General features: G+C 39.2%; 1 protein-coding gene across 6 annotated transcripts in view; it reads right to left on the bottom strand.

The window, feature by feature from the left end:
- Window positions 1–15,864, bottom strand: part of ZNF410 (zinc finger protein 410) — a 49,527-nt gene extending 33,663 nt beyond the window's left edge. For 5 of the 6 annotated variants that reach the window (XR_002074539.2, XM_019427100.2, XM_019427101.2 and 2 more), the window contains exons 1-3: window positions 15,751–15,864; window positions 2,932–3,114; window positions 1,828–1,963 (exon numbers count right to left, since the gene is read on the bottom strand). Coding sequence is in view for 5 of the 6 variants with exons in the window: in XM_019427100.2 (XP_019282645.1) it covers window positions 1,828–1,963; window positions 2,932–2,964 (169 nt within the window). In the remaining variant the exon portion in view is untranslated. Of the gene's footprint in view, window positions 1–1,827; window positions 1,964–2,931; window positions 3,115–3,987; window positions 4,013–15,750 lie in introns of those variants that run through there. The other variant, XM_053889596.1, reaches the window with a different exon arrangement.
- Window positions 15,865–16,053: the final 189 nt, after the last annotated feature.

Genomic DNA, 16,053 nt, shown 5'->3' with positions numbered 1-16,053 from the left:
TTGAAAACCCACAAGGATTTGGAAAAACTCCTACATACCAGTCGAAAAACAGGAGCTGAATGATAGAAGATATGGGAAAGCTAGGAGCCAGCTAGATATGGAAACCTTAGGTCAACATTGGTTGGTTGAATATATCTGTCATTCTTGAATCTTTAAACATTGAAAAAGATTTTAAAGTCACTTCAAAAAATCAAAAAAGGATACCACTAGAGGATAGTAACCAGAAGACTTTGTAACATACAAGTTATCACACTAATCACCAATAGGTGACTGTCCCCTGATTTAATATCAATATGTTGTAACTTGTTCTGTGAGTGTTCTGCGAGACAAGCAAACATTTCTAATAAATTTTAACTTGATAAATGAACAATGTCTTGCAATATGAGTAATATGTGACACCGAACGTCACGTGATCACAACTAAGCCAGTGGTTCTTCTCTCTCTCTCTTTCTCGTTCACTTGCTCACTGTGGGATTGTGGGTGGGTGATGGCCTCCCATGCTCACATGCTTGGTCTCAGGCCATGGTGTTTGTCAGAAATCAGTGACTTTTCAGAACATTGGAAGGTGACCACAGCTAGCACTAGTGTATTTTTTGTCACTTCAAAGCACCTATGGACAGTCAGTCCTTTGCTTTTCCATCCACAAGTAAGCTTAAGAATGTTTTGCTTCAATTCTAGGTCATTGGATAGGTTCCTTGTTAAAGTTGAGGAAAAAGAAAAAGACTCCATTGAGCCAATAGATAGCAGTGATTCCATTAGTGATAATGAAAGTCATCATACATAATAACCCTCCTCTCTCGTCTCCCTCACGCCAGCCACGAAGGCTTTCAAAGGTAAGTGCAGGTTACTTTATTTTTCTTTATATTTTGTATTTTCTTTATTATTTTGTATTATATTACAGTATTATAATCATTTTTATATGAATATTTTTGGGTTGTGGAATGAATCATCTGAGTTCCCATTATTTCTTATGGGGAAATTCACTTTGATATATAAGTGCTTTGGATTACAAGCATGTTTCCAGAACAAATTATGCTCACAAACCAAGGTTTTACAGCATTCCAAATTTTAAACATTTCAATTTCCAGAAAATAAAGAATTCACTGCATCCAAAAATAATGTTCTTCTAATAGTCAAGTGATAGGATCTCCTTTTCCCCATCCAAAATTAATCTCACTACCCATGATCAGCATTCTGCCTCCTCCTACCTCTCCTAGAGACTCCCCACTAATTATCCATTCTTTCTGCTCTAACTGGCTCTTTCCTCTTAGCATAAAACCATCTTCAAATATTTCAGACCTTAAAAAAGAATTCTGCCATCTACTTTCTGTCCTTCTTTTTTCCTCCCCTAGCAAGAGAGCCTTTAGAAAGTGTAGTTACTTCCTCAACTACACTTAGCTTGCACTGATACCTCAACCCACTGCAGCCTGGCTTTCCACTCTCTTTCCATGGAGCGGGTCCTGCCAAGGTCAACAATGGCCTTGTTGGCCCTATCTCATTGGGATAGTCCCTATCTCATGGGCTTCTCAGAAGCATCTGACACATTGATTCTCCTGCTTTACAGCAGGCTCTCCTGCTTTATACCCTGTACCTTGAATAGGGAATTCCACCTTGATCTTTTCTTCTCACTCTCACATTCTATGAATGATCCTATCCATTACTATAGCTTAAATTACCAATGCACTTGTGACTTCCGTGGTTGCTTATTCTCCATGATTCCTAATTTTTACAGTTGCTACCAGTCAGTTATCTCATCTCACCAGTATCACAGAGCAGGCTAAGCTCTTAAGACTTGCTTATCTTATTTCTTGTGATCTTAATTTTTACCTGGTAACATTAGCCGACTGCATTCTGAGGCCTCAGTCACCGGAAGGAGGGACAAGCAAGTAATGTCTTTAGCTTCTGATTCTACTAGCCCCTGTCCCAATGGGATGGATGTATTCTGAACGAACTGTACCAGGAGCTGAGGGTGTGGGGGAGACAATATTGAAAAATACAAGTTGTTAGGAATGAATCTAAACCGTTGAATTTACCAAAAGTTGATAATGTAATTAAGTCTTCATTGCTTGCTAGTCTCAACCACATTTATAGAAAAACTAGATTACCTATATAAAATAACATTTACAGTTATTTTTATCAAGTGCACTGTTCTAAAGAAAAGCTGAATTATATAATTAAGTTAACCTCTATTACCTTCTATCAGAGAAAATACAAAAATAATTTTATTTTTAAATGAAGGCTATTAAGAAGTCAACTGCATTGTACTGATTACGTTTTACAAAGCACTTTTTTGAGTACTGGCTCATTTAATCATCAGTATAATTCAGTTAAGACTGAACATGTATTTTAAAGACAAGGAATCAAGTTGAAGACATCAAATAAGTTGTCTAAGATCACATGACTACTTAGGAGAAGTAAGTCTTCCAACTTATGTACCCTGATTCCAAATTCATTGAACTTTCCACTATGCAACACAGATATACTAAAATTCTGTGAGAAAAATGAATAAAAAGAAAAAATGTTTAAATCATCTAATCACATTCAGGAAGAAAACACTTTCAGACATATACAAAATTAATTTAAAAATGGTTGTGGCAGTAAAAATTTACATATGTATATACACATACACATATACACCATCTATATAAAAATTTTGTCATTATGCAATTACCTAGATGTATACCAACTTACACTCACTTAAATAAATATAAAAAGTGGTAGGTAAAAACAAAGTTTTAAAAGTATTTAGTGATAGAAAAAATAACAAACTAGTAGTTATAATCAAAACCATACAGCCCACAAAAACTTTAAATATTTACTATCTGGTTCATTATAGAAAAAGTTGGCTGACTCCTGAACTAAGGACGAACTCTGGAAGATAGCCCACAAAAAAATATAAATAAATAAACAAAAAGTGTTGCCTTGGCTCACCTCTGGTTTGGATTCTAACTCATCTGATAACATTGATTCAGCTTCCAAATCCTGTAGCTGTTGAGGGGACAGGTTAAAAATTTAATTCAGAGTCAATGACACCTTCCTGCTATGCTCATATTCCTTTAGGAAATGCTATGCTTTTCCTGTAAGATGCTGTGCTGAGTGGATAATCAATTTAGCCTAAAAAAAGATAAGAGAGAGAAAGAGAGAATTAGAGTAGTGAAAAAATGCAGCTAAATAAACAAAGGCACTTCTCCACGTATCCAAAAATCACAACAAGCAAAAAATAACGAATTCAGCCCAAACACTTGTTTTAAATAGAACAAACCCAACAGGTGTCAAAATCCATTAAAAGTTGTATTTAGAGAATTCCTAATTCTAATATCTATTTTAGAAAAGTTCTTAAAAATGGAAAAAGGTATGTGCCCAAAGAATTTCTTGTTAGCATCTGTGATAACAAACAACTGCAAGCAAGATATAAATAGACATATATACCCAACACTCAGGGAATAGTTAATTAGGTTATGGCACTGTCACTTAAAAATACGGTTATGAAAACAATGCAACAACAACAAAAAATGCTAATGACATGTTAAATTACAAAAACAAAATTCAGAAGTATACACTTGCTATTATTAAAACTAGTTAAGAAGGTAAAAGGGAATTTACACAACTATGATAGTAGCTATGTTAGGTGGTATACACTGGTGTGACTTATTTTTCTTTTCTCAATTTCCCCATCTTTCTAAAAGTAGTTACACAGTGAAAATTTGAACAGTGTTTCCCAAAAGTAGTACCCTTGGGACCCCGATGCAGCTGTTTTCCCCCATAATTAAAATTCTTACTTTCTTATAGCTTAATTTTTTTTCAGAATTTTGACAAATGAGTCCACTTTATTTTGTACAATTGTTGCTAAAATTGGGAACACTGCTATATACAAACTAACCATACAGCGTAAAATGTACCCAGGATGGGAATTTTCAATGAATACCAAGGTTGACTAGAAAGTTACAAAAGGCAGACTTACTCTACAAAAAGAACATATAGAAGTACCTGAATAAATTTTCATTTCTGTTCATTGCCCTTTTGGTTCCTTCCTCTCCCCCTTGCTAGCTTCCAGAAATCCTCATTTTCATCGTAAAAAAATAATTCATAAGATGTAAGTGAAAGTGTCCTTTTATTTAAGTTCCCCACATAAAACCAAGTATCATAAATTCCTGACTTTTCCTTTCACATGTGTTTTTTCTTATGCAATGACTATACAAAATAGTTCAATGTGATTTATCCATCTCTCTTTTTCACAGAAGAAGGAACCAAGGCTCAGTACATCACTTAAGTTATTAAGTTGCAGAACCAGAACTCACACCTACAGAGCAGGTTGGCATGAATGGTGATTACATCTATCTACATCTGATCTTGGAACACCAGGATTTAAGAATTCCTCTTCCCCAATTCCAGCTCATCTCAAGAAGCCAAGAAATTACCAAATGTTTGTTTAAGTTATCCTTAAGGTTCCTCCAACTTTGAGTTTACAGGATTGTAAAATCTCTAGGAAACTAGACAACTATTCACTCTCCTTTATATTTGTTAAGGTTCTTAGAAAAGAATGGTGCTAGCTGCATTTCTAGTACCCTTACCTAAAGAGAAATGGAAAAAAAAAAAAATGAAGTTCATGAATATGTGCACTGAACAAGAGAAAAATCATATACTAGATCTTAGATAGTTTGGCAAAGCTGTAATAACAATTTAAAGAGGGAAGCTACCACCTCTCTTCTAGTTTAAGAGCCACCTCTAGATCACCATTTCTCAAGGGTCCATGGCTATCCATGATATCTTTTTATTTTAGTGTCTTCATTTTAGTGATAATCTTTCTGTTTTATTTTGAGACAGAGAGAGAGAGAGAGAGAGAGAGAGAGAGAGAGAGAGAACGTGTGCATGTGAGCAGGGGAGGGGCAGAGAAAGGGAGAGAGAGAATCCTAAGCAGGCTCTGTGCTGTCAGCTCAGAGCCCAAGGAAGGGCTTGATGCCAGGCTCTATCTCAAGAACTGTGAGATCATGACCTGAGCCAAAACCAAGAGTCAGATGCATAACTGACTGAGCCACCCAGGTGCCCCTCATTTCAGTGATAATCTTTAAAAAAAATTAACATAAGCATTTTCTAGAACAAAAGGGTATATATAATTGAGTTCTGCCTAAGTTTGGTGCCCAAGTTTGTGGTTTGTACGTACACTGTGAACTAAAGAGAGACTAGTAGCATAGAACAGGCAGGCTGACCTCAAAAGAATCTGTACTAGAGCACTCAGTACCAAATCAAGTGTACTGTGTGAATCTCATCTTTAACACAGCAACCTGCTATGTTTATTAGCTGAAAGTGTGATGGCAAATATGCAATTAAATCTGTTTCTATTCTTAATTCCCATCATCCATTTAACAGGTTTCAAAAACTACAATGTAAGTCTTTAAGTAACAGTTTCACTGAGGTATAATTTATATACCATACGATTCACTCATTTAAAGAGTTTGGTTAAATTGTTTTTAGTATATTCACAGAGTTGTGCAACTACAACCACAATCAATTTTTAAAATGTTTTTACTGTTCACTTACTTTTGAGAGAGAGAAAGAGACAGAGTATGAGCAGGGGAGAGGCAGAGAGAGAAGGAGACACAGAATCCGAAGCAGGCTCCAGGCTCTGAGCCGTCAGCAGCACAGAGCCCCACGCAGGGCTCAAACTCACGAACCACAAGATCATAACTTAAGCCAAATTTGGACGCTTATCAATTGAACCATCCAGGTGCCCCACAAAATCAATTTTATAACAACTTTATCACCCCCAAAAAGAAACTCTTGTACCCATTAGCAATCAATCCTCATTTCCTTCCAAACCTTCCCCTGACCAGGCCTAGGCAACCACTACTCTATTTCTGTCTGTATGGATTTGCCTATTCTGGACATTTCATATAAATGGATTTATACATGTGATATTTTGTGCTTGGCTGCTATCACTTAGCATAATGATTCCAAGGTTCCTCCCTGTTGTAGCATGTATCAGCATTTCTTTTTATTGTCAAGTAATATTCTACACACATTTTATTTATCCAAGTAACAGTTAATGGACATTGGGTTATTTCTACAATTTGGCTATTATGAATAAAGCTGCCATGAACATTGATGTACAAGTTTTTGTGTGGACATGTATTTTTACTCTTTTGGATATATACCTAGAAGTGGAATTGCCAGGTCACATGGCAACTCTATTTAACCTTGTGAGGAATTACCAGGCTGTCTTCCAAAGTGTCTGCACCATTTCACAATCCCACCAGCAGTGGATTTCTCTACATCCTCACCAACACATTATTATAGCTCTCTTAATGGGTGTGAATGGTAACCCATTGTGGTTCTGAACTGCATTACCTGATAGCTAATGGTTTTGAACATCTCTTCATGTGCTTATAGGCCATTTGTACATCTTTTTAGGAGAAATACTTACTCAGATTGTTGGCTCATTTTTTAAATTGATTGGTCTTTTTATTGTTGAGTTGTAAGAGTTCTTTATATATTCTAGATATAAGCTCCTTATCAGATAAATGATTTGCACAAACCTTTTCCCATTCTGTGTTATCTTCTCATTTGCAATGCAAATCTTATCTTCATTTGAACAAGGCAACTCTAACTCTACAGTTATCAAACAAAACCTCATTAAAACTGTCATTCAAGGACTTCTAGTCAGTTTTAGTTAAATGTGAGATCCCATTATCATAAGCTGCTTAACAATGTCTTGACACTATAAATACTACCTTGTATGATATTCTCTGGATTAGTATTACTAAAGGTAAATGTAGAAACCGATGAAATATATTCCCGAATCCAAGGCTAAATCTTTCCGCTATTAAGTTCAACATTAAGTACTTCATTTCAGCAAAACAACATCTCTACCACACAATATGAATGGTATTTTAAATTTTGTTTTATGGTGTAGTTTACATTTGTATACTTACTCATAAAGATCTAACTCCATGGCAACAACTGATATAATCGTAACAACCTAAACTGTACTAAGTACACAGTTCCTTTGAGTCATCAAAACATATTAGACTGCTAATATTGTAATAAGTTTGTATGGTGGCAGGTGGGTAACTAGGCTTACTGAATAGTCTATCAAATTGTGGTAATGTATCAAACTGTCAAATCACTATGTTGTACACCTGAAACTAATTTAACACTATATGTCAACTATTCATCAATTAAAAATAAATCTATAGGGGCACCTGGGTGGCTCAGCTGGTTAAGCATCTACTCTTGTTTTTGTCTACTCTTGGTTTCAGTTCAGGTCATGGTCTCACAAACGCAGCGTCAGGCTCTGCCTTGGTGATGTGGAACCTGCTTAGGATTCTCTCTCTCTCTCCTTCACGCTCTCTGCCCCTCCCCTGCTCATGCTCGCTCTCTCTCTCTCTCTCTCAAAAAAAAAAAGAAAAAAAACTTGAAAAAAAAAGAGCTACTGGGATCTTCAATGTAGGAGGGATAAGAATTACTACATAGCTTTATGTCTGAGTATATTTAATGTAATCATAATAAAAATAATTTGGCAGTATGGGGCCACTATAGTGTGCAATGCAATGTTTTTCCTTTAAATGCAATATGCATGACACGGGAGTGAATAGGACTGCACTTACTCAAAAGGAAGCTATTTTCAAGGTAATTATGGGTCTCAAAGAGATTTCTTCCCAGGCTTCCTTATGCTATTAATTAAGATACTAGAAATGCAATACCAAGTAGTCACATACATCACCCCAAATTCTTTATTTTTATTACTATTTGTTTTTGAGAGAGAGAGAGAGAGAGAGAGAGAGAGAGAGAGAGAGAGAGAGAGAAAATGCACCCACGAGCATAAGAGAGGGTCAGAGAGAGAGATAGAGAATCTCAAGCAGGCTCCACACTCAGCATGGAGCCGGTCATGGGGGCTCAACCCACAACCCTGGGATCATGATCTGAGCCAAAATCAAGAGTCAGATGCTCAACTGACTGAGCCACACAGGTGACCCATCTCCCAAATTCTTTAATGTGAACACTAATAGTTGCTCATTTTTATTTTGTATCTTTACCTGGTAGACAGGCAAAATTTATATTCTTATTTCCTTTTATATTGGAAAAATTACTAATCCAGCCCATTTTAAATAACAAAGGAGATAATGACATTTAACCATCATCAAACCAAGGATAGGCCCATCAAATCATATTTTTCACAAGTCATAAATAAGGCATCTTGGTTCTAGATAGAGTTCACAACAAAACAAACTGATCTCAGAAACCCAGGGATAAGTCTAATAAATACGAAATAATAGTCAGACCCTTTCTCCCTCTACCCATGCCAACAACTGAATTTTACTGTGTGCATTGTTCCTTTTGGCCATCAAAGCACATTAGACTGCTTAAAGAAAACAATCTTGGTCCAGCACAAATTATATTTTTTAGAAATCCACTGCCCTACCACTGCTATTATATTAATAGTTAATAATAGCAGAATATGTTAATATGCTATCCCATAGTCAGCTTAAAGGTTAAAAGGAATGCAGGCAATAGACATCTTTGCAATGAACCAAAGCAAAGTACAGGAAGGCCTGAAAACTTCTGTAAATTGGTAATGAGAGAACTCATAACAAAAGCAAAGCAGATTTAAGACAAAAGAGATCTCTATGATCTAGACCATCCTGAAAACAATTCTCCTTCTGTTTTTTAGCCAAATAAACAAATCCTGAGAACTGAAGTCTGATAAACTGCATTCTTCTACAGTACACTCAACATCATCCAGCAAATTATTCATTAATACTAAGTAGCTAAACAAGTTAAATAAAGAAGCTGAGATGTTTATTAAAAAAAAAAAAAAAAAAAAAAAAAAAAAAAAAAATCCAAGGTCTCTAAAGCAAAAATCTAAATTCTGCCTCTGACTTTTTGGTTGAGACCTAGGCAAGCTACTCAACTTCTTGGCCCTAAGTAACTCATCTGAAATACAGATGAAACAAATCTACCTAGGACTATTTACCTATCAGTCAACAGAAACGCTTACAAAATTCTTCAAAAACAAAGCTCTGCATAAGTGCTTAAGAGACAAGTAAATCTATCGAATGCATTGTATACTATAAAAGGTTAAGAAATCTGCCTTTATTACAGAGCCCAAATTTCCTATAAAGCAGTGTTTGACTGCAACCCACAGTAAGATATATTTTCCATCATACCTCAGAGAATGAAACACATGCTGAGATGCAAATAACATATTTTCATGAAACAATACTAACCTATGTTAATCTCATGCACTCTGAATTTTTTTATTTTTATTTATTTATTTTTTTAACATTTATTTATTTTTGAGACAGAGAGAGACAGAGCATGAACGGGGGAGGGGCAGAGAGAGAGGGAGACACAGAATCGGAAGCAGGCTCCAGGCTCTGAGCCATCAGCCCAGAGCCCGACACGGGGCTCGAACTCACGGACTGCGAGATCGTGACCTGAGCTGAAGTCGGACGCCCAACCGACTGAGCCACCCAGACGCCCCGACTCTGAATTTTTTTAAATAAAACCCACTAAAGTGATCTCACAAACTACTTAACAGATTATGTCCCACAGATTGAAAAACACTATAAAGTATCTTCAAAAGTCTAAAATACATATGTTAAACACAGACTCAGCCATAAAACATAAAACCATAGATATAAACCTGCTATAAATATACATTACAAGTCAGCAATTATCACTGATAAGAGTCTTGGGGAAACTGAAATTACTTGAATCCTCACACAAGACAGGAATTAGTTAGTGGTAACACTGTGTCCAGAGGGTGGAGATGGCCTAAAATCAATGCAGGCTACACAGAGAAATATTGGGAGGAAAAACTAAGCCAAAATAAACTAAACAAGCAACAGAGGAACATAACTGATACCGGTCTCTTGCCTCAGTTCTGACTGCCGTACAGAAGGGAGTGCATTCCAAAGGGAAAGATGATCAGGGGCTTTTACTACTCTGCTCAAGAAAGAAACAGAACATCATTGTGTCAGCTTCTAAAAAGTAATGTGATTCTACCCTAGGAAAACAAAGTCCAGAATATCAGTACTGTTCTTATTTGAGGGAGGTAGAAAATGCCTTGACCTTGACCCAGTTTCAGAAAGAAGGGAGGGAAAGGGTAAGAAAAAAAAGGGAAGAAATTAAGAAACACCATGGTTCTTCCCGATTGGTCACCAATCTGCTTCTTGGCTTCCTCCATTTCTACCTATGTCTGACCACAGATATAGACCCAAATGATGTTTCACTAAAGCTGAAAAATACTACACCAAAAATTCTACTAATGGCAGGGAATTACAAGGGCCAAAAATTAAAATTTAAAAAAGAGTAGCTTAAATTTTGGTATAAAATGGTAGTTGTAGGGGCGCCTGGGTGGCTCAGTCAGTTAAGCATCAACTCTTGATTTCGGTTCAAGTCATGATCCTAGGGTGGTGGGATCAAGCCCCACGTTGGGCTCCTGAGTGTAGAGCCTTTCTCTCTCTCTCCCTCTCTCTCTCTCTCTGCCCTTCTCCTTAGTTCATGCTCATACACTCTCTCTCTCAAAATAATTAATTAATTAATTAATAAGATAGTAGTCCTAGGAAAAGAAAAGCCAGGTAACTTCTTATATTCATATCTAGTATATTATGCAAGTTGATTAAATTCTAATAGTTAAGTGGTAACAGGTACTAATGAAAAAAAAAATTGGAACATAGAAGTGTGAAGCCAGAATGAATCTTAGCAATACAGGATTTATCCGGGGCCTTCCCTTTTCCTTCCCAGGATCTGCTGAGGTGTTCTATTCCACAGCTCTCATTTTTATTCTAGTGACTTCCCCCTTTCTCTGCAAACCTTCAGAGCCAAATTTATCAAAAGACTTGTCTCCACTTTCTCATCTCCAGTCACTATTCAATCCCAAGACTTCACCAAAACTTCTCTTGTAAAGGGTACCAAAGATCTTCATGTTTTCAAATCCAATGGACATTCTGCAGTCCTAATCTTATTTGACCTTTGCAGTGAACAACTATTGTTTTTAATTGTCCTACATTCATTTCCCCTGCTTAGGTGACAGGATCTACATTAGTGTGGGGATGTACTCCTCCCCCACTGGATACACCTTTGGTGAGACTGCAGATTAAGGTGTTCTTTCCTTCACTGACCAACTGTTGGACACTTGACCTGCACTGAACAAATCAGCCACTTTTCCTCAGAACGTGAATTCTAAAAGAAGTAACAAAGGGCTGAAAACTGCTGCAGCAGCCCATTCATTCCGGTAATGCAGCTAGCAGCCTCCCCTGGGGCTGCTCAGATTCCTGTCCTTTATGAAGCCAAGGCCTTCATCATTTCCTTTGATCCTATGAGCTGCCCACATCCTTGTTATAAATTCCTCTTCTGAAGCAAACTGGTTACTTCTGAAGCAATCAGAGCCATAACTGGTATTATCCCTTAGAAGCACTGTCTCCTTCCTCAAACACTTACTGTCTTTGCTTCAAAGATACGTGTTCCTCATTTTACTCTTATTGTCATTGCAATTCCTCCAGTTTCCTTTGGTGACTTTTTTTTTTTTTCCTTTGAGAGAAAGAGCAAGAAAGAGAGAGACGGAGGGAGGGAGGGAGGGAGGGTGGGAGAGAGAGAGAGACAGAGAGAGAATCCCAAGCAGGTTCTGCACTGTCAGTACAAAGCCCGATGTAGGTCTTCAAGCTCACTGAGATCATGACCTGATCCAAAATTGAATGCTTAACTGACTGAGCCATCCAGGCGTCCCTCCTTTGGTAACTTCTATACTCTTCCTGCATGCAGCCTCTAAATACTAATATTCCTCAGGATAGTATTCAGGACCTCTTCTCTTGCTACACTCTCCTCTTAGCATAAGTTCATGGCTTTAAATGATAGTCTCCAAAATTTTTTAAAGTTTTTATTTAAACTCCAATTAGTTAACATACAGCATAATATTAGTTTCAGGTACACAATACAGTAATTCAACACTTCAATACAACACTGCGTGCTCATCACCAAAATTTTTATTTATAGCCCAGATACGTCCCTGAGCTGCAGACCTGCATATACAATTGCTTACTTGGTATCTGTACTTAATGTTTGAAACTTGGTATCTCTAATGTGTCTAAAATTAATTCTCTCTCAAGCCTGTTTTCCATCATGCCCTGCCAGCCCCACTCACCACAATCCTCCACTTAAGACAGGACCACCATGCACCCCATTTAGGAATCATTTTTATTACTTTCTTTCTTTTGCTCCCAATATCCAGTCCAGCTGCAAGTCCCATTAAGATAACAAATCCACCTACTTCTATCCACCACCCTATTTCAGGCCACCATTAACACTTGCCCTAAACTACTGTTAGTGCCACCTAACTCGTCTCCCTGCTTCTACTCTTGCCTACCTTCCATTCCATTCTCTTTCCAGTAGTAAATATCTTTTTAGGGGCACCTGGGTGGCTCAGCCGGTTAAGCATCCGACTTTGGCTCAGGTCATGATCTCATGGTTGGTGGGTGGGTTTGGGCCCCGAGTCAGGCTCTGTGCTGACAGCTCAGAGCCTGGAGCCTGCTTCAGATTCTGTGTGTGTGTGTCTCTCTCTCTGCCCCTCCCCTGCTCACAATCGTCTCTCTCTTGTCTCTCAAAAATAAATAAAAATGTTAAAAAAAAATTAAAATGATTCCTATTATATCACTCACCTGCTTGCAACTCTTTACATGGCTTCCCAATGCACCTACATAAAATTTAAACTCCTTATCCTGGCATGTAAGAACCTATGTGATCCATTCCTGTTCCTCCAACCACACTCCAGAGTCACTCTCCCTTACTTGCTCTCCAAGCTCCAGCCACCTTAGTTCCTTCAACACATTAAGCTCTTTCTGATGTTAGGGATGTGCACACGTCTTATCCTCTGCCTTGGAATGCTTTTACCTCCCTCTCCATTAGTTACCTCTTTTTCACTTTTCTGGGCTCTGTTTAACTATCAACTCATTTACAAAGGCTTGGCCTGGTCACCTTATCCAAAGAAGATTCCCCACACTTCCACCTTTGTTCTCTATCTCTACTATTTCTAATTCCTTTGTTTTTATATAATATTCCTTTTTTTTTTTTTTTTTTTTTTTTTTGGTCTGGTTACTCCCCTAAATTGTAAGCTCCATAAACAAGGGCAGGAACTAGTCTGTCTTGTTTGTAACTTTACATTCCACTACCTAGCACAGTGCCAGGCAAAGTACTTTATGTAATTCATAAGGAATTTAGGTCTCCAAGAGTCATTTCTGATACTGTGAAACTCCAAGGCTGTCTTTACTATGAGATTAAAGGGCTTCTATACAAACTTCCCTGCAAGCACCTAGTAGGCACTGAATAAATGAATGAATGGCCTGGATATAATACCAAAATATTTGCCTCTATTCCTGACCTCTCTCCTCAACTCCAAATTTTCATTTCTAACTGCTTGCTGGGTATCTCCACACAGATATCCACCTCAAACCTAACAATGTTCACAATCCAGATAATCATCTCTACCACCAAACCTGTTCTTCTTCCTGTATTATCCATTTCAATTATTGCCCAATCCTCTTCCCACTCAGCCATAAATTCTAGGTCTTTAACAATGTCTCTCATCTTCAATATTTAAATAACCCCAGTAGTTCTAATTCCCCCAAATTTATTCCCCCTGGAATGCCCTGTTTAGGCCTCATTATCTTTCAACTACACTATTAAAAGAAACTACTAACTGGTCATCCTTCCCTAAAAATTCCCCCCCTCCCTTTTTTAAGTTTATTTATTTATTTTTGAGAGAGAGAGAGAGAGAGAGAGAGAGAGAGAGAGAGAGAGAAAGCAAGCAGGGAAGCGACACAGAGAGAATCCCAAGCAGTGGGACTCACTCCCACCAACCATCTCATGACCTGAGCCAAAACCAAGAGTCAACCAACTGAGTAGTTTAGGTGCCCCAAAATTCCCTTCTTCAATCCATCTTTTTATGCAGCCACTCAAATTATCTTTCCAAAACACAGAAATGCTTGTTACTTCACTCACTCAAAATTCAGTGCCTCAGAATATTAGTCAAATCCCTAACTATGGCATTTCAAATATCCTACAATCTATCTTCAAACACTGTTTCAGTTACAGCACGTCCATCTTCCTCAATTAACCCTTTACTCCAACCCACATGGACTGGCTACTGAATGAACACACCAGCCTATTTCAGTGCTCCACATCTTTGCTTAGAATAGTTCTTCAACCAATAATAAGCACTATCCAGCTGTGATTTTTTGAAATCCTTTCCAGACTTTTTTTTTTTTTCATTTTTTAAAATGCTTATTTATTTATTTTGAGAGAGACAGTGTCAGCAGTGGGAAGGGGCAGAGACAGTGGAGAGAGAATCCCAAGCAGGCTTCCCGCTGACAGCACAGAGCTTAACACGGGGCTCCATGCCTCGAACAGTGAGATCATGACCTGAGTCAAAATCAAGAGCTTGACGCTTAACCGACTGAGCCACCCAGGAGCCCCTCCTTTCCAGATTTTAATATCCAACTCAAATGCCATCCTCCACTAAGACTCTGATCCTTTTCCTCCAGTGAAAACAAATCTGTCCTTTCCATAGTGTTGTCACAACATGCTATTTCACCTCATTTTAGCAATGATTCTATCCTGTCTAGGCTGTTAGGTGTCTACATGTATAACTTTCTCATTGGTTAAAGTGGTTGAACTTACTCATTCTACTCTCATTAACTTAGCATTATGCTTTGCACAAACTAAGCATTCAGGAAATACCCGCTGAATAAATAGGTAAGCCTCTTCATTTACAAAGAAGGGGGGGAAAAGGTAGAGATTAAGTAACTTGCCAAAAACCAGACATCTACTTAAATGCAGAATTTTTAAAAATTAGAACCTAAATCTTCTGTTTAGCTGACTTTGTCCACACTAAGTAAGATAAAACAGGTGAAATTTCTCACTCCCTAACAACAAAATGCCACCGGCTTTATTTCAGAAATGTTTCTTCTATTCACTTCGCAAATATGTTGCATTGACCCATGCGCCAAAGTGAAGAAGTACAAATTCTTAAGTCCCAAGTTAGTAATGTTTAACTTCCAAATGGTGCCTAAATGCATTTCAAAGCCTCATGAGCAAGTGGGATAAACTTTAACGGCCGAACTGCATTCTTTTCTCTGAAGAAACGTCGGAGGAGAAATTGAACCTTGGAATGCCTACAAGGCTGTAAACACCCACAGCCCACAGCCTCGCCTTGAAATGACAGGCGAAGGAGAAGCTAGTAGCCAAAGCCCCTCAGAGCCGGCAGCCTTCCTTCTTCTAGACCCAGAAAGTAAGTGGACGTATGAAAGAAGGGGTAGCTCTGGGCTGAAATACCGAAGGCAGAGTCTCCTCGGCATCCTCTTTGCCCCACCGCAACGGCCTTAGTGTAAGGCCCCGAAGCCCGCGGGCAGGGCTCGACTGCGGGTGCAGTCCAGGAGCCCCCGCCCTAGGGACTCGCTGACTCTAGCTTTCTCAGGACCGTCTTGTTCCCAAGCCCCGGCCCCCAAAACCAAGCAAATGAGCCGAAACACCGGCCCCAAAACGCCTCGAGGGGAAGGGCCGAAGCCGTAGGGCTTCAGACCGGCCGCTCCCGAGCCCGCCAGATAAGGGAGGGGTGCCCAAGGGGGGGGGGGGGCGGTTTCCCCGTCCTCTCCTGAGTCGAACTCGGCCCGAGGCCCCGAGGGACCGGTACTGGCTCCCTCCCTCTCGGCGACCATCTAGCTGTGCGGCTGTGGCCTGGCCCAGCCCGGAGCTCACCTCCCCGTCCCGGGCAGCCTGCTAGCCGTCAGTCGGTCCCGAATTCCGTCCACACACAGCGTCTTCCGGCTCCCGCCGGAAGCAGCGGCAGCGCGGGACAGGAAGTTTGGCCGGCCCCCAAGGCTCACACCCACTCGCCGCCCCAGGCTGGACAGCCGCCGCCCCGCGTGGGGGTCCCCCCAAGGCGTTGATGGAGGGCTGGGGCCGAGCTGTCCGCGCCGGGCTGAGCCCCCGGACGCCAGGAAGTCTCTCGCTTCCTATTCATTCCCGACATTGGGGCCCCGTGGTCTACGAAACCCGAGA

The sequence above is a fragment of the Panthera pardus genome, unplaced genomic scaffold (assembly GCF_024362965.1).
Source record: "Panthera pardus isolate Hobbes unplaced genomic scaffold, ASM2436296v1 HiC_scaffold_24, whole genome shotgun sequence".
NCBI lineage: Eukaryota > Metazoa > Chordata > Mammalia > Carnivora > Felidae > Panthera > Panthera pardus.
The sequence above is the reverse complement of the archived record's forward strand: the minus strand, read 5'-3'. Positions and strand labels throughout refer to the sequence as shown.